The following is a 22,557-nucleotide window of genomic DNA, read 5'->3' on the forward strand; positions in this document are numbered from 1 at the left end:
TATCCTGGTCCTACGTCATTTAGGGCCTTAAATGTAAGAACCATCACTTTGAATTTTGCACAGGGTGGATAAAAATGATATAAAACAAAAATTAAAAATCAAGATTGTATTTAAATCTGATTTTTAAATATGCTTTTTGAGGAAAAATCTATTTAAGATATAGTTCAAAGGTTATTCATCATGAAATAATTAGTTTTTAATTATGTAGCATGAGGCTGTATGTTGATGCAATGTTTAAATTTTTGGGTAAATGACTTCCATTAATCCATTCACAATGTCATGCTCTTTCAGAGGTTTCTGTAAGATTATTTTGGACAATTTTTCTATCTAGAAGATATTATCACAGAGGCTTTGTTTTGTAGTTCTCAAAACTGCAGAGATTACGTGCCTCTTCTTCACAGCAAAAAATGTTATAAAATAAACATACAGCGTTGAGAAAGACCTTAATCGTATTGTTCCTTTTCAAATGTGTACACAGAATCAACCCCTTACCTCTTAATTGCTAGGTTTCCAGAAGTTCAATGAATAGAAGATAGTTAGGAGTGGAATAGATCTGCACAAGGAGCTAAGTGTGAGGGGGAAGGGGCAAGCAATAAAAAGGAAAGTGAAACCTTTTGAGCAGAATACTCCACAAGTCTTGGGATCTATGTGTGTATAGTCTGAGGTTTATCATACTATTCTCTCCCTGGAGAAGAAAATCTATAATGGCAGCAGGCTTTAAAAGAGACCCAGTGTCTTAAAATATAGGGCATAGAAGTGTTAAGAGAGGGCAGGCACCTATGTAATACACAATGAAAGTAGTTACATTATGTGATTGGTTTCTTCTCCTCAGAGCAGAATAGCATCACCTTGTACAGGTTAAGTATCCTTATCGGGACATTTGATATCCGGACTCATCCAAAAACCAGAAGTTTTGAGCTGGCATGCAGGCCCTCAGCAGCGCCACTGATGGTTCAATGTACACAAAATTATGCTTTTTAATTGTTTAAAATCACATTCAGGCTACTTGTATAAAGTATATATAATACGTAAACGAATTTAATGTTTAGACTTGGTTCCCAGCCCTAAGATATCTCATTATGTATAAGCAAAAATTCCAAAATATTCCAAAATACAGAGAGATCCGAAATACAGACCACTTCTGGTCCTAAGCAGTTTGGATAAGGGATACTCAACCTGTACGAATACATAAGAAACATCCGTATTGCAGTTCAAATGATGGAGAGGATGCTCTGTTTAGAAAATCAAGCAGGAGCCATTCTATTACAGAATAGTACTAGGCTCAACCATTTGCTATGAAGATCACAAACAAAAAAGGAATTTCGCAAATAAATAGAATTTATTTTGTACCGTTATAATTAATGCATTTATAAGCTTATTACCTTAAACATTACAAAAATTTCCTCAGACAGTGATTTTGACCCCCTCCCCAAGAGTTCACCATCACACTGATCACATTTTATTTATACAGTAATTTTAAAAAAAGATCCAGTTATCCAGTTTACAACACTTACTTGAAAGGCTGGGAAAAATTGGTCAAGTGCCAGTCAACACTCAATGAGACTGGAAATTGTGCATGGTTTAGTGCAATTAAGTGAAGGAATGTGCCCACATTTGCAGTAGATTGTTTTAAATATTGTCCCATTTATCTCTGAGCAGTAAGCTTCTCTCTACAAGTTTCTCGAAGTTTGTCTATGGTGGCCATCGGCAGACTTCCAGGATCTGTAAATATTTTCTAGAATTGAGAATTGAACGCTTGTGAGTATAAATCTGGGAAACGAAGAGGGGTGGGGACAGAAACAGCAGAGGTCAGTGTCATTCTGGGAGTCTGTGGAGATGCTGGGATCCCTGTATTGGAAAGTTCTACTCAACCACCACGTCTCATCCCCCCACATTCCCTCATCTATAAAATGGGATACCTCACTGGTGCAATGTTGTCAGTTATGATGTGACCATCCAGTACAGTGTCACACCCACACTCCCAACAGTCAGGATTGTAATTATATTCATGCAATCTGTTCCACTCTAATCCACACTCCCTGAACATTATTCTTTTACACTATAACTTTTTTTAAAACCTAAGGTACGTTAGAGAGGGAGCAGCACAGACAGAATATCCCAGTACTCAGAACATCCCCCTCTGCTTCAGCTGTACAGCCACAACTATGAAAGGCCCCCTCCTCCAATTTCAAGGACAACACAATATGTAATTGCAACTTTAAAAAAAATCACAGGTGCACGAATACAATACTCATAACCTAAAGATACAAATCTATTGCAAGAATTGCACATTCTTGCAACTTACTGCAAAAGGAGATTTATGTAAAGCTTCCATTTCTGCTATTCTCCATTAACAACATATGGAATAACTGCAGAGTGTGTAAGCCTTAAGTAGTAACTGCCACTCAATTTATTTTAAAGGGTTACTCAGCTTTGTGGAGGACAGGTCTATCAACAGCTACAGGGTGTGTGTATGTGTGTGTAAAGTGCCTTCAAGTCGCAGCCGACTTATGGCGACCCCTTTTGGGGTTTTCATGGCAAGAGACGTAACAGGTGGTTTGCCAGTGCCTTCCTCTGCACAGCAACCCTGATCTTCCTTGGTGGTCTCCCATCCAAATACTAACCAGGGCTGACCCTGCTTAGCTTCTGAGATCTGACAAGATCAGGCTAGCCTGGTCCATCCAAGTCAGGGCACTGGGTATGATAGCTACAGAAGATCTCCATATTCAGAAGGAACATAACCTGAATTCAAGATACTGGGAATTGAGAGCCCTGTTTCTTTCATAGACAGGTTGTAAGCCTCACAAAGGACTCTGGCTGGCCGCTGTAGGAAGCAATATGTACTTCAGCGTGGATCAGCCCTCATTTCTGCTTCCTGGGAAAATATTTCTCAAGCCAGAACCTACCAACGCCTCTTTCAAGACCAATCAATTAGCATGGCATGTGAAGAGGGGATTGATCAAAAGGCGGTCATGGGGCCTAAAGAGCAGGCAGCACAGGTTGGCTTACCAGCATGAGGCCCCTCACCACTGTTCTACAGCCAGAGCAGTGCATTAACTTGGATAGGATTTCAACATACGAAACACGTGTTCACGTTCTCATTGAGCTATAAGGCCTATTGTGCAAGTCATTGTTTCAGACTAAGTCACCTCTCAGCCATTAGCTTGAGTAGCTTTTTGTGCCAGGTGGAAAATAGGGAGGACTCCGGGCAATTGTGACCAGCACTGGCTACAGCCAGGCAACTTAACGCTGGTGTCTGCAGCCCTGCTCCCTCCCTTTTTGTCAATTGCACAGTTGGTTGGGGGGGAGGGGGTCAGAACCAGACAGACCTGAAGGTTTGGTGGTTCCAATCTGGTCCACACCACCTACTGAAAAGGAAGGACTGCAGGCAGGTGGACATTCAGATCCTTCATTGAGGTATAAACCCTACTGTGTAAGTCATTGGCCATGGTAATTAGCAGCGCATTCCAGGCTGAATTGCCCCACATATTTTTTTAAAATTTTGCACGCAGAACTGACATTCTGGAAGTGACTGCAAAGCTGGTGCAGACCTGCTTTGCATTACTTTGGTGTTTGCCTCGAAGAATCCCTCAATGCAAAACAACAGGCGCGTTAGCTATGCAAACAGGAACAAAGGAGCAGGCGAGTGGGTGGAGTGGAACTTCTTTTTTTGACCAAGAGGCAGTTTTAAAGACGCATTTTAAAAAAGAGCTTTGAGCGAGCATCAAAATTGACCATGCAAAAATGGCCATTGTTTCAAGGTGGTTGTGAGACTAAAATGCCCCTCTGAGCTCATTTCAGGGGGAAAGGCAGCACAATGTGATGAAATTTTCTCTCTCAGCCCTTCATAGCAACCACTTCTGAAAGAAGGATAGCAGCTTACTGGATGAGAATGTTCTATCCATTCACTGCAAGAAACTACATGGAAGAGCAGTAGCCCAGGATAAGGAACAGAGGAGAACTCACAAGTTAATCACTTCTATCAATTGTTACTCCTTCACAAGACAATGAGGTTTTTCTGCACATCCACAGATCTCTCTATAATTTGCAATGAATCTGTGTATCTGCACATAAGTGTCTTTTGAAATGCAGCCCACAATGCTCAAAAGCACAGCGTGAAAACTCTACTGAATCAATACACTGATTCGCTTCAAAAGATTTCTATATCACAGCATTCCAGGAAGGCTTTTATATATAATTTTTAAAAAAACATACGCACCTGTATGAAAGTATGACACTCTGTTACAAATGGACCTTTGGTGATCTGCTTAAATTTATCACAGATGTCTGGGAAGTTGTTGGCTTCCAAAATGAAAGCTTGGTGTTGCTTAATTAACGTTAAGGCCACTCGAAAGATTATTTTTGATCCCTCATAGAACAAGCAGTCCCAAATTCGAAGTACAGTCTGTGGGGCAAACAAGGGAAATTTTTTAAAAGGCCACTAGAGGGTATGTGGCTACAGAATTAAAAGCTGGACGTTATCTAAAAACAACAATCCCCACATGGCTAAAAATAACATCAAGCTCTCTCTTGCCTCTACGGGAAGAATGTCAATGTACAAGCAGATAAACCAACGGGACACCACCAAAGTCCACATGACACCATGTCTGTCCATCAATTCTGCGATGGCTGGTATTTTCATTCTCACAAGTTCTCCCAGGACTTCTTGATCCGTTTTCAAGCCCATCATTTCTGGACTATAATAATCTGATAAAGGGGTAAAAGGAAAGAGGTAATCACCAAAGAAGGGTCACACAATATACTATTTTGTGCAACACAAACAAGCTGTTTCGTCTCTTTCCTATATACACGACTGCATCTGCGCGTTTTCACAGAAAACGGTCCCATTAAGAGTGACGGCTCAGCCACTCCTGAATAGAGGGCCAGCTCTTCCAGCAGCTTCCCTAGTGGGAGGAGTCAAGCCCTTTGCTTTTAATGGAAGCTTTACAAAAGATGCCACGTTCTGTGGCCTGTATAGGCACAAGCTCCAGGTGTGTAAATACACAGTGGAGGAACAACAGTACTTCATGCAAAGTGCAATCCTCCAGTGTGTCTGAACCCCTATATATATCCACCATTTGGAGCCACAGAATGGTCTAAGGCCCATGACGTACTAAGGACAAAACAGTAAGCCACAAAGGCTCTTGGGGCTGGATCCAAAGCACTGCCAGCATAGTGAAACTAGGAGTAGGAGGCCTTCCCCCACCTTTTATTTCTGCTGCCCCCCAATTGTGCTCCTGGGGTCAAGGGATTATCAGAAAAGCAAGGGGAGAAGAAGGATCTGCAATGGGTAGGGAGAAGCATTGAAAACCAACCTTCCCTGTCTATGGAAGTGCAACTCCACCAGTATAATAGCCCTTTTGGATACAACTGACTATGTTTTGGCAGTAAACTTAAGTCTTCAGCATAAAGACACGCCTTCCTCCCCAATGGAAAACATTATTTATTGTTGGCACAGGCCAGATAACACGTGCAGGGGGAGCCTATATAGGACACCCTCCGGCCTCTGAGCAGCAAGAAAAACCTCAGGAAGGACAAGGGAACCCTTACTTCAAATTACACAAGCAAAGGTAGGTGGTAACTGGACTGATCTGTGGTTATCCCTGGGCCCCAGTAACTTCCTTCATGACGCCTCCCCAGAACTCAGCCTGGGGATACTGCCTGGGATTTCCACAGATGTTGCCCTCCCTTGTCTTGATTTCCAATTCCAATTCCAAAATAGACATCTTGCATCTGGAGTTACAGAACTTAATGTGCATATGCAGATTCTGCTACTCCGTCCCAGAGACTAAAGTTGATTGGTGGTTTGACATGACACAGACATCATCAGGGCACAACAAGGGGCCCGGCAGGCAGTATACGCACACACAGCCCACTCCACCACTAACCAGCTTTTCCATTTCACATATATTTTAAACCAGGGGTCCTCCACGAAACATCTAGTGCTCCGTGAAGAGACTGGAAAGAAAAATACTACTGTCGTTCAGTTTAGTATATAAGTGCTAGGTGAAAGTTAGTGCTTCATGATTAATTTCTCTCCTGAAAAGTGCTCCGTGACTCAAAAAGTTTGGGAACCGCTGTTTTAAACAATAAAGACAAGTTAAACAACTTCCGTAGGGAGGCCACAAGAGGGTGCCCTGGGACTGGGCTTAGGTCATCAAGCACACGGAGCTTTACATTCCTGTGACTATTTGATCTGTGGCAAGGGAACAGCAGTTGCCGCTTTCACTCTCTCCATGACTAAAACGGAATCAAATGCCAAAAGGTCCTATTAAAAATGGCAAGGCACCATTTCAAGCAGCTAGAAATACTAGACTTGAGGTCAGAGGCACCAGGCTCGAATCGCCCCTGCTTTCCGGATTCAAAAAAAATGATGGGCAAATGAGTCAGAGCAAACCGGCTTTGAATTTAAAGGTGCATGTAATATTAACTTCCAAAACACAGAATAAGGACAAGAAGAAGGTGCATTCTGAGTTGTTGAAAATAAGCCAGTAGAGAGATGATATTCTCAGACAGCGAAAATATTTATTGACATAGACACTGATGGGACCAATACATTTAGCAGGTGGTTGGAGTAGACAGCCAACAAGGCCCGGTCCGAATCTGTGACCACGATTCCATATCTAAACTACAGGCAACGTGTCACACCTGCATTGAAATAACACCTCATCCTCCAGGTAACTTGTGTAAATCTACTGCTTGGGAAAGGAAATGTTTACCTTTCGCCCTGTTAATGTTCAGAAACTAGCCTTCCCAGCTAGGAAAAAGCCACACATACCAAATTGGGCTTCCTGAATTCCCATGAGGCATGAACAACTTGCTGTACTGAATTCACAGACATGAGTGGAACAATGAATAAATCGCTCAAATCTGCTCCCAATTCCTGGGTGGCTGATCATCTTTGGTGGCACCCCATCTTTAGCCACCACTAACTGGATAATTCACCCAAAAATAAATTCTACCAGGTTAAAAAAAAAGAAGAACTAAAAGTCTGCAGTTAGAAGAGCATATGCATCTGTGGTGGCAGCTAATTCCAAAGGGTAGGCGATGCGTTATGATCGAAACTTACCATCCACTCTTGCGGATGATTTTGACCGGCTAAGTTCAACCGGCATATGAGAGAATCGTAGCTAGATCCTGTCAACTATCCAGTGTATAAGAGCTTCATTGCAAGGGGTTAATATGCCAAGTAGCTTCACTAGTAGTTTTTCCCCTTCTTATGAACCCAATAAGTAGATGCTTTTTTGGGGGGGGGGGAATTATTTTGTTTTTTCGTTAGTGCAAAGAAAAATAACATTCCCGTGCCATTTCCTTGCAGAACACTTTTAGAACAACAGAATAATTGCCAGGGGAGACTGCAGGATCATCTGCAGTTGTTAGTTTTGAATGAATACCAGCTTAGTACACACGGTGGCATTTTACCACGTGGTTGCTTGGTCTTTTGTACTCCTGCAAGTGTACTGTAATTTTTTTTAGCTATGCATTCTTATGTCTTTGTGAAGCAGTAAGTCTTCCCATCATCTAGCAACCACCTACTTTAATTTAGGAAGTTGAAATTCCTGACAGCTGTCTGTACTTGAAGACTTCCAGTGCGAATAGCCTTCCCCTGCCAACTGTTTCCCATGTTGAATGCTTTCACTATTGGTAACTTTCTCCTCATATTCACCTGACATCTACCCTTCCATAACTTGAGCCCATTCGCTGCCTTCTGTTGCAGCAGAGAACAAGTCTTTGCCCTCTGCTGTGTGACAGCCCATAGGGTACCTGAAGAGCCATCAAACAGACATGACCGGTTCCTTCAGCCTTTCCTCATAGGATTTGCTCTCTAGACTCCAAAACCTCTGTGTTGTTCTCCTCTGAACCCATTCCAATTTGTCTATACTTTTTTAAAGTGTGTGTTCTGTCCAGAACTACTGGACGCAGTACTTCAGATGAGGTCTGATTATCATGGTGATTTATATCACTTAGCATACTTATAAAGGAGAGAGTTTAACATACCTGGTAATATTCGGCCAATGAGAGCGTCTAACAACCAAAAAGATTCTTCTTCATTTTTTGTAATAAGAATCAAGTATCCAGCTATGAAGTTCATGCCCTGAAACAAAAAGGGAAAGACTGTTTATCTCAGAGATCCTGTTTGATTCCATGTTGACAAATGTTACTTGAAAAAGCCAAGAGAATACGATGAGAAAAGCCATTTTCATTTTACTCAAAGTCAGTTTTAAAGGGTGTCCCAGTCTATTTCTGATCTTTGGTTAATGCATGATCCATAGGTTATTATTACATGTTGATAAGAATCCATTAATTTACAAGGCAAGATAGGGAAAACTACTGGTTAATATTCCCCCAAAAGAATAGCATACTCTGCATATGTCATGGTACTGCTAATTAATGTACTTGTATTTACACAGTTTTCTTCCAAGTTGACCTTTTTGTGTGAAAACTGATCATTTGGCCACATTCACACCAACTGCTGTTTCAAATGTGTAAACTAATCGTAAGATTATCTTCAAATATTCATGAACAGTGCTATCAGTTATACTTGTCAGCCTTACAGTGCCATTCCTAGCAGTGTTACACCCTTTATAAATCCACTGCAGTCAAGGTGTAACTCTGTTTAGGATTGCACTAATAGCCTTCAAATGCTTCTCCAGTTACCTTGCGAATCATCCCTGGTGCCTTCCCATCAAGAGCTCTTCAATTTTTTTAGTGACTTCTACCATGGTAGAGCCCTGACCTGGATGGCCCAGGCTAGCCTGATCTCGTCAGATCTCAGAAGCTAAGCAGGGTCAGCCCTGGTTAGTATTTGGATGGGAGACCACCAAGGAAGTCCAGGGTTGCTGTGCAGAGGAAGGCACTGGCAAACCACCTCTGCTAGTCTCTTGCCATGAAAACCCCCATAAGGGGTCGCCATAAGTCGGCTGTGACTTGAAGGCACTTTACACACACACACACACACACCATGGCAGAACAGAATAATACTTTCTCTCATAAAGGAGGCCAGTTTTGACTCAAGGAAGACAAAACGCCCAATACCCCCTAGTACTTGGGAAACCAGACGTTTTTTCTGGAACTACATTCGGTCGATTCAAACAGAAGTAATTTTTCTTTTCAGACAATGGGAGACTGTAACCATCTGCTCCTATCCGATGGGCAGTCTTCAAAAAGGTTAGTTTCCAGCACCCCCACCCCAGCCTGTGACCCTGTAGAAAGCCAACAGCTGTTGTAGAGACGGTTCAGTTTTGCTAGGGTATCTGGCCGCCAATCGTGAGGACGTCTTTCATTCCTTTTCCTACCAGTTTGCTTGACAATGGCAACCATGGCGACAGAGAACTATCTGGCACTTGAACTGCGACAGCAGCAGCAGCAAACGGCTGTCCTCCCAGAATATTCACCAATTGTAAATGCTGGCATAAAAGCTTTACTAGTACTAAGACATACAACAGCAAGTTCACTGTGATGTTTCTTAATACAGGTTACCCAATGGACATGTTTGTGTTACTGTATTGAAAAGCACTGGGAAAGTTATGAAAAAACAAATAAACAAGTAGAGGTTTACACATGATTCCAGCAGACATTCAAAAGGTCACAACCAAATTTGTTCTCCCTTTTTAGAGTACCGAATAAAAACCAGGCTCCTGACGGACACTCTGATTGACAATATTTTGATGTGCACTGCCCCGCACAGTAAGAATTGCCAGGAGAAGCACCACCAGTCTTTGTTTATTTTTAGAAACAGTGGAGGCCTATGATGGGTTTATAGTATCTGTTTTATTTACAAACATGAAATTAGAGTTTACGTAGCAATAAAAAGGCACTCCTACAAGGCAATATTACCCACTACCACAGATCAGAAGGGCCACAGGGGAACCAGGAAATTACAGGCATTAGCCTAACGTCTTGACCCAGGCAAATTAGTAGAAACTAATCAAAATTAGAGTTATTAGGCTATGGCCATCGTCCAACGGGGCTACTCCTAGGCTACGTTCTAACTTCTTCTAGTTCTTCCACTGGAAAAACCATTTAAGGGCTGACCTTATACTTCTGCACCAACAGGGCAAGTACTATATCAGGTATGAGGGTTCCAGCACTGACGCAAGGGCACTCGTACTAGAATTGCTGCTAACCAAACCACTGGTCAACAGTTGACATCACTGCTCCATGAACAGTACACTAATGTATCACTAGATCAGCCAAGAAGCCTGCAAATTAACCCTGCTCTGCTTCACATGAATTCTGAAACAATAAGTGAATCAGATTACTTGTCGTGAGCAAGTAGGACAGGAATGAGATGATTCTGCCTCATTGCCAAGTTAGAAATGTTTGTCTCAAATGGGTCCTTGGGACCAGGCTGTGTGGCTTACAATTTCAAACTTGCTTATTTAGCAGCACATTTCTTCGAAATCAGCTAGACTTGATTCTAAGACAGCAAGCTTAGAAGTAATGTGTCAAAAGGCAACAAACACAGGTGTAGCCATATACACAAACTTTGCCCCATGAGCAAAGGAGTTGGACCTTCTCTAGGTTCAATGGGCCTTTCAAAGAACAAATGTTGACCCAAGAAACAAAGCACAATGTGAGTAGCATGGTGTCTTGCAATTTACAGTGCACCAACCTTAGGCAAAGCAGATTAGACAAAGACTATGCATCTGAATCCATCCATAAAACCCAAGCTGAAGACTTGAGCAGCCTCAATTTGCCTCAGGGCAGCACAAGGAAGGGATAAGGGATTTAATACTTCAACCTCCACTTGGTTCTGCTCTGTGAAACCAATTCCTCCAACCTATTAGCACTTTAAAGGAGAAAGCTTGAGTCCCCCGTCCCCGTAAAATGTTTAAAGCAGAAGGGGGGAGCCAGTTTCCAATAACAAAACTGATTGAAAGTTGAATAACTAAATCCCTTCTCTTTTCCCTGCATGGCTCAGAGGCAAATTGAGGCCACACAAGCCTTTTGCATTTTATGGAAAGCAGTCATATTTTATCTGTTTGAGCCCTCAGAATCTATTTTGAATAGAGATAGGAAGCTACAAATGAGGAAAGCAAACCAGAATGGCTGGTGTACAACTATAGTCCCCGCATGTATCCCGTCTTCGGTCTGGGTAGCTTACTTCAAGAGCCTCTTCTCCTACTCTGTGGAAAACCAGGGTCTTATACCTGTAGCACCTTCTATTTTGTTGAATTCCTGGCCAGATGTGTCTCCTAAGGAAATTAAACCGCTCATTGATCGCCTTCACTCAGGTAAAGCCCCAGGTCCCGATCTAAATCCCTACGAACTTTTTAAAGTCAACAGCGATTGGTGGGCCAACATTCTTGCTCCTGTATTCACACAAATTAATGCCTCGGGAGCTATTCCAAAATCTTGGAGACATACTATTATCGTCCCAATCTTTAAAAAGGGTCAGCGCTCTGACCCAAGCTGTTATCGTCCAATCAGCCTTTTGTCTTGCTTAGGCAAATTGTATTCCTCCTTCTTATTAAAGAGGCTGTTGGACTGGGTTGAGAGTAATGACATCCTTGGCTGGGAACAGATTGGCTTTAGAAGGGGTTGGTCTGTCACGGACCACTGTTTAGTGCTCTCCCATCTAGCAGAGAAATATTCCTCCCCCAGAAATGGCACCCTTTATGCGGGTTTTATGGATCTTAAGGGAGCTTTTGATACCATCCCGAGGGAGAGGCTATGGTTGAAACTATCACATTCTACTATGGATAGGAGGTTACTATAACTTATTCAGCAATTTCATACTGACCTCACAGCTCAGGTTCGCTGTGGCAACCAAGGAGAACTAACCGAGCCCTTTGAACTGGTCAAGGGAGTTAGACAAGGTTGCCTCCTTGCTCCTCTCATGTTTAACCTATACCTGAATTATATGGCAACCAATTTCTCAGAGTTTTGCCACCCCCCAAAGCTTGCAAGTCATCCCACCCCGATTCTACTCTATGCTGACGATGCAGTTCTCCTGTCTCGCACAATAATTGGTTTGAAAAGACCTTTGCAAACTTTTTCTGAGTACTGCTCTAGGGAAGGTCTTAAAATAAACCATCATAAATCTAAGATTATGATCTTCACTAAGAGGAGAAAATTGCCTCTTTTTCGCTGGGTATTAGATGGCTTTGAGGTTGACCAAGTCAAGGAGTTTGTTTACCTTGGCATTCTTTTTTCCCGTAACCTAAATTGGAATGCCCATCAAAAAGCAGTGTCCAACAAAATTAAACCTGGGGTTGGTGCTATTGTCAATTTTTTTCACACCAAAGGTGGCAAATATATTCCAGGGGCTATTCAGGTTTTTAACCTGAAAATTACCCCAATTATCCTCTTTGGTGTTGCCATCTGGATTACAGTCATCAATGAATCTATAGATCATCCACTGATTCAGTTCTTACGAAAACTTCTAAATGCCCCTCGATGTGTTGCTGGCGTTACTCTTCGTTCCGAGTTTGGCCAAATGTCACTTGAAGCTAGGGCGTGGTTGGCCGCCTTTAAACACCTTAAACTGTGCTTTAGCACTGAGGGGTTCCTAGCTTCTCTGAAGCATGACCCTTTTAAATCCTCATGGCAAAAAATCTTAGATGAGAAACTGGCGTTGTTGGGCTTCTCGCAGGATATGTTATCAGATCTTGGGAAAACTGAAGCTTTTGCCAAAATTAAAAAGCGCATTAAAGAGCTCGATTATAACAGCACTACTTTTCGTGCTCGTCGTGTCTGTTCATCCCAGTTCTTCGGAATACCCCCTCCACGTGGTCTGCCTGCCTATACATATTATCTAACAACTCCTCGTCTCTGTAGAGCTTTTTGCTTGGCTAGATTAAATGCTAACCCTTCTATGGTAATGCAGGGCAGAATTCTGAATATACCATACTCAGACAGGATCTGCCCTTGCTCTTCTGGCTCTATTGACTCATTAGCCCATGCCCTTTTGGAATGCCGCTTTTACGAGGAACTTCGATCGCACTATATTTCCCCCCTTTTAATATACAAATCCAATGCCTCTGTGACTGACATAATGCCTTTTTACTAAGTGATAGGGACCCCAAGGCTACATTGTCAGTGGCAAGATTTGTTTCAGTCCTTATATCCCTCCAACACTAGATATATGCTGCTCAAGATCAATTGATCAAAGAGCTTCTAAGGGATAAAAGGTAAAGGTAAAGGTGTACAACTATTAAAACATGGCTTACATTTAGGAGTTCAAATTAGTAAAATACGTTGACAAGAAATGAAGTGTGAGAAACTGAATTTATGCTTTCAATGCTACAAAAGCTGTGAAGACATTTCTACTTTTAAAACAGTAGGTTCTTATATTTTTTAACTTACATACCTGACAGTAACCCACAGATTTATTATGGTGCCCATATGCCACTAATACATTGTAGAGTGTCTTCTGTAAACAGGGATCAGCAGTTTTGCGAAACCTTATGTTATCTGGAAATGTTCTGTTCATGTCTAAAAGAAATAAAAAGAGCAAGAGAGGGAGATAACAATTTAATGATATGTCCCTAGAAATTTGTTTACTGCCATTCAAGAAACCAATTTTACTAAATGTAGGCTGTGTGTCTTTGAGGAAAACTTCAAGGTCTTTTACTTGAAGAATCCATGGACTTTGCTCAGCAAAGCATCATAAAATGCAAGCTTGTCATTACAATTTAAGCCCACATGGCTCACAACCACTGAACACTGGAGGCATCTGTAACAGAGTGAATGAGTAAGTACAATTGTGAAAAGATTGTCACTGAATTTAGGGTGCAATTGAAAGAAATAAGCACATTTAAGGCTCAATTCTCATTAGATTGAAAGGCATTTGATTGTACCCTTGTACTCTCAGCTGAAGCATGTTTATTTAAAACTAATTACCCAGCCTTTTAAAATGACTCCACAAGGTCTATGGGCTGAACATTCACTTTACTTCTCTCTGCCCTGAGTGTGTGTTCCCGACCACTTCTTAAAATGTACATCTTTCTTTTGGCAGCTCTACTTTCCAAATGTCATGAAGACAGTGTGGAGACACTTCCCAGTATTGGGGGAAATAGTGCATCTATATGATAACTGAGTGCAATTATCTCTGCCACATTATTAGGCCCACTCAGGAAAGTAAACTGTGTAAGTTCACATCTCACTTATTCTTCTGCGTCCCACAGACCCAGGCTGAACGCAGTAGCGTTCACTCAGAAAGATGGTAGTTTTTCTAACAATGACCAATGGATTTGTCTGTTTTCAGTGGGATATTAGAATTGGAGTGGAAGTCAAGGAAAATTTACCCTTCAGCAGCTAAACACGCAAGGAAATGCTGGCCAACGCCACCGCAAGCAGGATCCGAGTCAGTCAAAAGCAACTGATGTCAAAATTAATTGTGGAATGGTCTTTCAGCTCAGTCAGGTGACTGTCCTCAGCAAAGACATAGAGGACCAAACACTGTTCTTGCTGCTGGCATTGGAGGTTACATTTTCATTGACCCATATTACTGCCTTAGGTCTGATTATGCCAAACACTGACATACACAGTACTGTATGTCAACTTGAACTGGCCACTATTATGCACGCCTCAATAACATCAGGATTAGATGACTGTTAAGTGTGCACTGCCAAAAAAACAAATCAGTGGGTTATAGATCAAATCAGGCCTGAACTGACCCTAAAAGCGAAAATGACTAAACGGAGGCTATTGTATTTTGGTCACATTATGAGAAGACAAGAGTCACTGGACAGTCATGCTAGGAAAAGTTGAGGGCAGCAGGAAAAGAGGAAGTCCCAACAAGAGATGGACTGACTCCACAAAGGAAGCCACAGCCCTCAATTTGCAAGATCTGAGCAAAGCTGTCAAAGATAGGACATTTTGGAGGTCATTGATTCATAAAGTCGCTATGAGTCGGAAGCGACTTGATGGCACTTAACACACACACACGTGTGTGCTCTACATATGGCTGCTGTTGAAGAATGCTTCAAAAGTACAATTGGTATGCAGTGCCAGCTGCCTGCATTTCAACTGCTCAAGTTTGTAGCTCCTATGAAGAACTGCTAAATTCTGGGGAGCTGTTCTGGCCTTGGAGCCACCTGATTGACAATTGTGGAAATCTGGGAGTGGCTGTGGGAACTGTTAACAGTTGAGAACTGAGACAGTGAGCTGAGAGTCAGTTAAGCACAGATGGAGCTTAAAGCAGCTAGGTAGAGCTGTGAGCTGTCTGGAGAGGATTTTTCAGGTGTTTAAATCAAAGGAACACTGGGGGTTACCCTACTTGTATTCCCAGCGATGTATTAAGAGTTTGAAAACGTTATAAAAAATACTGTTCGCACTTTGTTGGCCCCTTTAGCTGTGAAGACTTCTTCCAACCATTTATAAGCCATGGTATCCAAAAACCCTTTTAAAGTGATGTTTTTTATAACGTTTTCAAACTCTTAATACATTGCTGGGAATACAAAGTGCGGTAAGTTAACCCCTACTGTTTGAGCTGTCTGATCAAGATAGAGTCAGCAACTGGTTATTAACGAGGACAATATCTCTAAGCGTGGAGAGTGTCTCCTTATAATTAAAGTGGGAAATCACTCTGTTGGAGCAAGTGATCCCTAGGGTTGTCAAGCTCCAGGAACTAGCTGGAGATCTCCCTCTATTACAACTGATCTCCAGCCGACAGAGATCAGTTCATCTGGAGAAAAAGGCCACTTTGGCAATTGGACTCTATGGCATTGAAGTCCCTCCCCTCCCCAAACCCCGCCCTCCTTAGGCTCCGCCCCAAAAACCTCCCGCCGGTGGCGAAGAGGGACCTGGCAACCCTAGTGATCCCTAAAGGGTTTAGGAGAAATACCTCTGGCGTCAAAGAGTGATCTCATTCCAGGTTAAGGAATAAACTGGTGAAGTGTTGTTGTTGTTTTTACTGTTCCTAACTCCTAAAAACTAAAGAAACATTGTGCTTAAGTAAATTGTGAGTGAAAACCAAACAGAAACTGTCAATCAAAAGAGCCCTCAGTGTGAAACCAAGTGTCAGCCAGTTATAAGTGAAACTTAGTAGTGCCATCTGAAACAACAAAGTATCTCTTGTTCATACATACATATTTTCTGAAACAGAAGCACAATGACGTAACAGCCCAGAGCTTGAAGAAGCCAAACTTGAGAGTCCTACCAGAGTCTCATATGGGGGGACAGTGCAGCAGCGTTTGAACAGAGACTATCTAGAACAAGTGCTGGAGAAACACGGGAGCTTTAATTATACCTCAGTTTGTGAAGGAAGAGCAATGTCTTCCAGGAAAGAATTGTAAGATCAGAGGAATCAGTGGCACAGAATCTGATATGGAGTTGACTGAAGTACCCATTAAATATAAAGGATTCCACAATTTTCAATGGGATCATTTAAAGGATATTCTTTGATCTAATCCCCTATCTATACTTTGTATTAATTTTATATTAGGTATTGATTTAATAATGTTGGATAGGATGATAACAGATTAAAATAATATCGGGATTAGTTCCGTTAGCAGAAGTTTATACAATTTATTTTTAGATGGAAGAGGGAGAGGGGGAAGTCAATTTACTGTGATATTATTATTATTATTATTATTATTATCATCATCACTATTTACTATTGGATACTGTTTCTTTGTTGATATATTAAATGAAGAAAATAAAAAAATATTTAAAAAAATATAAAGGATTCCAGGGAAAGTGGATAGTAGGAGTCTGGGAAGATTTAATTACACCTATGCTCCTGGGTAATGACTTAGCCTCACAAGCAAAATCCGGTCAAGCCATTACCAGAAACAGAACTCAAGAAATGGCTTCAAAAGTGCACCCTAGGCCTGCAGCTACAAGTGTTGCTACAGAAACAGAATGTATTCATTCAGATCAGCCAGAGGCAAAAGAGCCTCTGACAGCCTTTAGAAAACATTCTAGCTGCACCATTGTTGACAAAGCCAACAGCAAGGAGAAAACTCCTTCAAAGAGTTCCACACTGGAAGAACTATGAAAGAGAAAGAAGAACTGTTAAAGGTAACTACTGTACTTCATTTGACAAGGAAACTTTACAACTCAAAGGTCAAGCAGAAAGACTGGAAGAACTTACCGGAGAAATGGAAAGATGTGATGAAGCACAACAAAAGCATAAATGTAAAACCGTAGAAACTCCTAAAACTGAAAATGAAGAATTCAAGAGAAAATATGAGGAAGCTGCTCTAAAAGTTCTCCAACTTGGCCGATACTCAGAAAATAATTGAAAAACAGCTAGCGGCAAGTATCGTGTCTGCAGGATCTACTGATTTGAAAGATGGACAGAGTCAGTCGGAACTGTTTGATCTGCAACAAGCACCTAAAGTACAATCCGTACTTGACTTCCAGAGTGAGAAATTCCAAGAAGGAGAAAAGATGCTAATGCTGCATCCTGTGAGGAGAAGCAAGCAACAATCTACTGGGAACAGGCCAACCCAGATAGCATAGAGACTCCAGGATATGAACCCTTTTGTGTATTCCAGCAAGGACCCCAACAAGACCAGAGACATGAATATTAACTGGTTGAGACCATATTTCTATATAGAAAGGTTTGTAAGAATTACATTTGTGGAGGAGGGGGAAGAAAAACAGCACTTATGTGTAATAGGTCTAACAAACCTGAAGTTAAAAGGTATCAGGTTGAAATTATTTGCCAACCCAACCAGAGTGCAAATGGGGCAGGGGAAGTGTATACATGGGATCCTTAAATATCTGCTTGTAGATAGCTCAGGGAAAACATCACATACAAATCCCAATAAAGATAGGGGTACGACCAATTTGATTTGTACTACTTCCTATCGGGTAACAGGAATCTACCTTAATAGAAAGCTGATTCCTAGGAAACTACACTGTGCCATGGATGGAGAAGTTAGGTTTAGCCATGGTATGGGCCTTAACCAAACTAAAGACAAACCTAAAAGGGGAGAAAACACCCTTCATACAGTGTGTTGGTTGGTATTAAAGAAGCAAGATATAGGATGTTATCAACTGGAGAGCTTAGCATTCTAGTTTGGAAAGAGTAGTTAAAATTGTTTAAATGTTTTAATGTTTTTAAGTGCACCGCCTTAGGGACTCTGGGTGGAAAGGCAGCATAATTTTTATATAAATAAAGAAATAAAAGATGTAGAATAGTACATCACCTTTGCCTTAATTTTTCCTCCCAAAATAACTATTCAAAACTTACCAGAACCTTCATAAATTTACTAGTTTCGCCTTTAGTTCCATTTTCAGCCTTACCCCTACCCCTCAAGGCATCTTATAAGGACTCTAGAAACAACACACAATATCCTGAGATGCTCAGGAGAAAGGTGAGCATATGAACATTTTAAATAAGCAATTATTAACTATTTACATAATATAGTTATATATTACAGTTTATATAATACAGTATATTATAAATTATAATTTAGATATTATATAGTAATCGATGGCTTGTAACATTTGCAGGGACCCAAGAATATATTTGACAACTACACATTACACATGGTACCAGATTTACAGTGAAGTATCTATTAATCTAAAGCATATTTAGACAGCAAAAGGAAAGCATGTATAGAAAAGTACACACAGAGTTTGCTTGGACCAGCTTCCCACAATGGCAGAAAGAGCAAGATTCTGTCAAAGAGGGATCCAACCCCAAGCTTAGAAACTAACCTGTCTTAATTGTTTCTACCAACTTGTCATTTTTTTCTCCTTTAAGTAATTTCTGGTAGTATCCAGGGTTTTGTTCCAGGTGAGCCTGAGCACCGCTCACGACCATCCAGACCAGTGCGCGATGCTCATTTGGAATGCCTTTTCTAATATAGCGTTTCACTGCAATAAAGTACAAATTATATTCTTTGATGCATTTTTTTCCCAAATAAAAAGGTCAGACAAGAATCCAAGAAGTTAAGTGAAGAAGATTGGCAAATCACTGCCCATTTCCCAAGAGGTTAGAAATGCAGAATTAACACTTGAAATAATGTGCTGAGAATTTATGTTATTTTATATACGTCACATAACAGCCATTGTAGTACCCTGTTAGACTAGGAGACCTGGGTTCAAATCCCCACTCTACCATGGAAACTCACTGGATGACCATGGATCAGTCACTCACTCCCAGCCTAAGCTATCTCACAGAGTTGTTGTGAGGATAAAATGGAAGAGAGGAGAATGATGTAAGCTATTCTGGGCCTTTACTGGGGAGAAAGGCAGATTATAAATGAAGCAAACAGTAACAAGTGTGTTCAGTTCTCGTTGAATTCTATATCTTCTGGGGTGTTCACTGCTCCTCCCAATTTGGTGTCATCTGCAAATTTAATGAGTAGTCCCTCCACACCCTCATCCAGATCATTTATAAAAATACTGAAAAGTACTGGGCCCAGAGTCAAACCCCATGGCACCCCACTGGACACCTCTCTCCATTCAGATGAAATGCCATTGACAACTACTCTTTGAGTGTGGTTCTCCAACCAGTTCTCTATCCAACTGACTATCCTAGGGTCCAGTCCACAGTCCTCTAGTTTAGCCATCATGGGGAACCCTGTCAAAAACTTTACTGTAAAACTTTACAGGTAATCAACATCAAACCCTCGATCCAGTAAGCTCGTCACTCGATCAAAGAAGTCTGGCAGGATGTGTTGGGGATAAATCCTTGCTGACTTCCCCGGACGGTGATTTTCCCCAAACAGATGTTATAGCATCTGGATATTTATAGCTAAGAAAAACACCACACCACATTTGATTTTTGTTCCCATAATCTCTCTCTCTTGCCTTTGCAGCTGACCCCATGCCATCGCAACTATTGATTCTGAAAGTAAAGCCAGCATGAAACACAGTTAAATCAGATGCTGCCAGCAGAAATTGCCTTATGACTTTGGTGGCCTGTGCAAGGGGAAAGCACAGCCCTGCAGCTTGAAATGTATTCATTGTTCCGCTATGCTGCTGTTCTTATGACAGAAAATAGTTAAAAGCCTCCAGCAAAGAAAAAAAACCCAATTTAAGTTCTGGAGACCCTTCATATATTTCCAGATAGCAGCAGGAAACAGAGAATTTCCCAATACATAACTTTACAGTGACCAAACCATTTGGTGCGTAGTTGTCTAAATCTAAAGGAATGATGGCACATATCAAAAGACGTTCATTTTTCTTTTTCCATCACCATGCAGAGTAACAAATGCAAATAGTCTCCTAGAATATATACTGAAAGCTGCAGCCAGCCAGACTCCCAACCACACTCATTCAAGCTTAAAACCTTATCATCAAGAACACTTGCTAAGTGAATGTAAGAAAGAGGTCATGTTTTTGGTTTAGACAACAGCTAGCATGATAAGATTATCACAGTGCTGGGAAAGTCCAAGGCATTTGGGCGTCTGGGATGTTTTTCTGGCATTTAGAAAGTTGAGGCGTTTATTCAGATCTGTATAACCCTGATTTAAAAAGAGAGATATGGACACCAAAGACTCCTTGAATGTTGTAGAAAAGAGCAAGAGTCCAGTAGCACCTTAAAGACTGACATTTCTGGCAGGGTACGAGCTTTTGTGAGCCACAGCTTGCTTCTTCAGATACATTCTTTGAATGCTGTTATCAGGCATGGTTCATCATCATTTCCTGGTTTGGCAGCCACTCCTAGGTTACTGCCTCTTGAGAAACAACCAATGATCTGCAATTATTACTTCCCTAATCAGATTCACATGGACACAATACTTCAGGACCGGCTGTTATTATTGTTCAAGCATTAAGCAAAAATAGTGGAGCAGGCAGAGAGAGGTAGACTTGCCTGTCTTCACAGATGAATTCCTCCTTTTGTGATTCAACCCCATATGAGGGCAAACAGGGGTAGAAACAGGCCCTTTAATTTGGTTTTAAGAGTAACCTTTGTCCAACAAATACCTTTCCAATCGAAACTGAAAGAGTTGTGAATAAACTGCAAGCTATGATACAGAAGCACCGGCCACATTTGAACCAGATGTGCTCCAGTGAGCTTTGCTTCAAGCAACTCACATGCCAAACTCTCAGCCTGCTTTATAAATTCACAAGACGTAGGCAGGGGTGGAAGAAGCTGCTGAAAGGGAAACTTAGAAAGTTACTGGTGGATTGCCACCACAGCTGACACCAATCCTTTCAGCCACAGAAAATAAGAGACAACAGGGTCTTAAAACATGATTTACAGTCCATTCCTGAAGGGGCAGGGAGCGAAGCTCCTTTGGAGCCGACATGACCCCATGTCAGCATAGGTGCCACCTTATCACAGAATAATTGGCACCTACGCCAGTGAGGGGGCAAACACAGTCACAGTAGCTTGGCCAACTGGAAAAACTGGCCTATGTAATCAATTCACCCCAGGCATTTCTGCATGCCTGTAGGGTCATGAGTTGGGATAGTACTTTGGAGTACTATTTGATTTTTATCCCGCCCTTTCCCGACCGGAGTCCAGCAGCAGAGAGAAGCTGTACACCCTACAGCCTAGCACACCAACAAAAGTGATGAAACTAAGTCCTAAATCAGCCAGTGCTAAAACAAGAGATGTCCTCTATGTTCGAAACACACATGTGGATTTTTGATTGTGTTCCTAACTGCAATGCTACTCTTTATATATTTTAATAAGGAAATATTATCCAATTTATTTTGCATTACTCTGCCAGTTCATTGGTTGCCTGTCTAGCCAGTGCAAGCCTAGCATAACACTTCTTTTTTGTGCCGTCAAGTCTCAGCTGACTTATGGCAACCCCATAGGTTTTCAAGGCAAGAGACTTTCAGAGGTAGTTTGCCACTGACTGCCTCTGGTGTTCCTTGGAGGTTGCCCATCCAAATACTAACCAGGGCTAACCCTGCTTAGCTTCTGAGTTCTGATGAGATCAGGCTAGCCTGGGGCTATCAAGGTCAGGGCATAACAACACTACCAAACAAGTAATTGTAGTAAGGGATAGGAAAAAGGAGAGTCTTTCTCCCTTCCTAAGCTTCTTTTACCGATTGTGAGGCTCTATTCCAGGGGAGGAAAGATTATTCATCCCCCCCCCAAAACATCATCCCGTCAAAGAATGGTTAGCTATTTTTTCTTTTGTTTGGAAACAAAGGCACACTTCTAGTAAGTTCTAGTGACCCTGACCTGCCACACATGGAATGTACAAATCATGCAGTTCTAGTCTAAATTTTTGATTCTACTCTAATCTGCAGAGGAAGTGCTGTGGTTCAGTGGGGTAAGGCTTTGCATGCAGAAGGTCCCACTGTTAGTCTCTCACATTTCCAGTTAAAGGACCTCAGGAAGAAGGTCCTGAGAAAGAACTTGTTCTGCTCAAGCCCCCAAAGAGATACTGCAAGATGGAGTAGACAGTACTCAGTTGGATGGACCAATGGTTTGACTTGGTATAAGGCAACTTCGTATGTTAATGTAGGACACCAAACACATTTCTTAGTGATAGGACAGGCACTGCAGAGGAGGCGGAGATGGTGAATGCCTTTCTCCCTCCCCCCCCTTTCTGCATTGGCTCCAATGTGTGTACTTCTTACAGCTTGAAAAGCAGGCTACCATTTAATATGACTTCTCAATTAAGTCCTGGTGAAGGAATCAAACATTGACTCTAGGACCACTCCTACATGTAAATAAGACAC

General features: G+C 41.6%; 1 protein-coding gene across 1 annotated transcript in view; it reads right to left on the reverse strand.

Moving 5' to 3' along the window:
* Positions 1-1,434: 1,434 nt before the first annotated feature.
* The window catches only part of GRTP1 (growth hormone regulated TBC protein 1), a 28,254-nt gene continuing 7,131 nt past the window's right edge, over positions 1,435-22,557 (reverse strand). Inside the window, exons 3-8 of the mRNA XM_056861868.1 lie at positions 18,622-18,780; positions 13,316-13,440; positions 7,999-8,095; positions 4,535-4,707; positions 4,220-4,405; positions 1,435-1,735 (exon numbers count right to left, since the gene is read on the reverse strand). Coding sequence (XP_056717846.1) covers positions 1,646-1,735; positions 4,220-4,405; positions 4,535-4,707; positions 7,999-8,095; positions 13,316-13,440; positions 18,622-18,780 — 830 coding nt within the window. The 3' untranslated portion in view covers positions 1,435-1,645. The remainder of the gene's footprint in view (positions 1,736-4,219; positions 4,406-4,534; positions 4,708-7,998; positions 8,096-13,315; positions 13,441-18,621; positions 18,781-22,557) is intronic.

The sequence above is a fragment of the Euleptes europaea genome, chromosome 16, assembly GCF_029931775.1.
Source record: "Euleptes europaea isolate rEulEur1 chromosome 16, rEulEur1.hap1, whole genome shotgun sequence".
Taxonomy (NCBI): Eukaryota; Metazoa; Chordata; class Lepidosauria; order Squamata; family Sphaerodactylidae; genus Euleptes; species Euleptes europaea.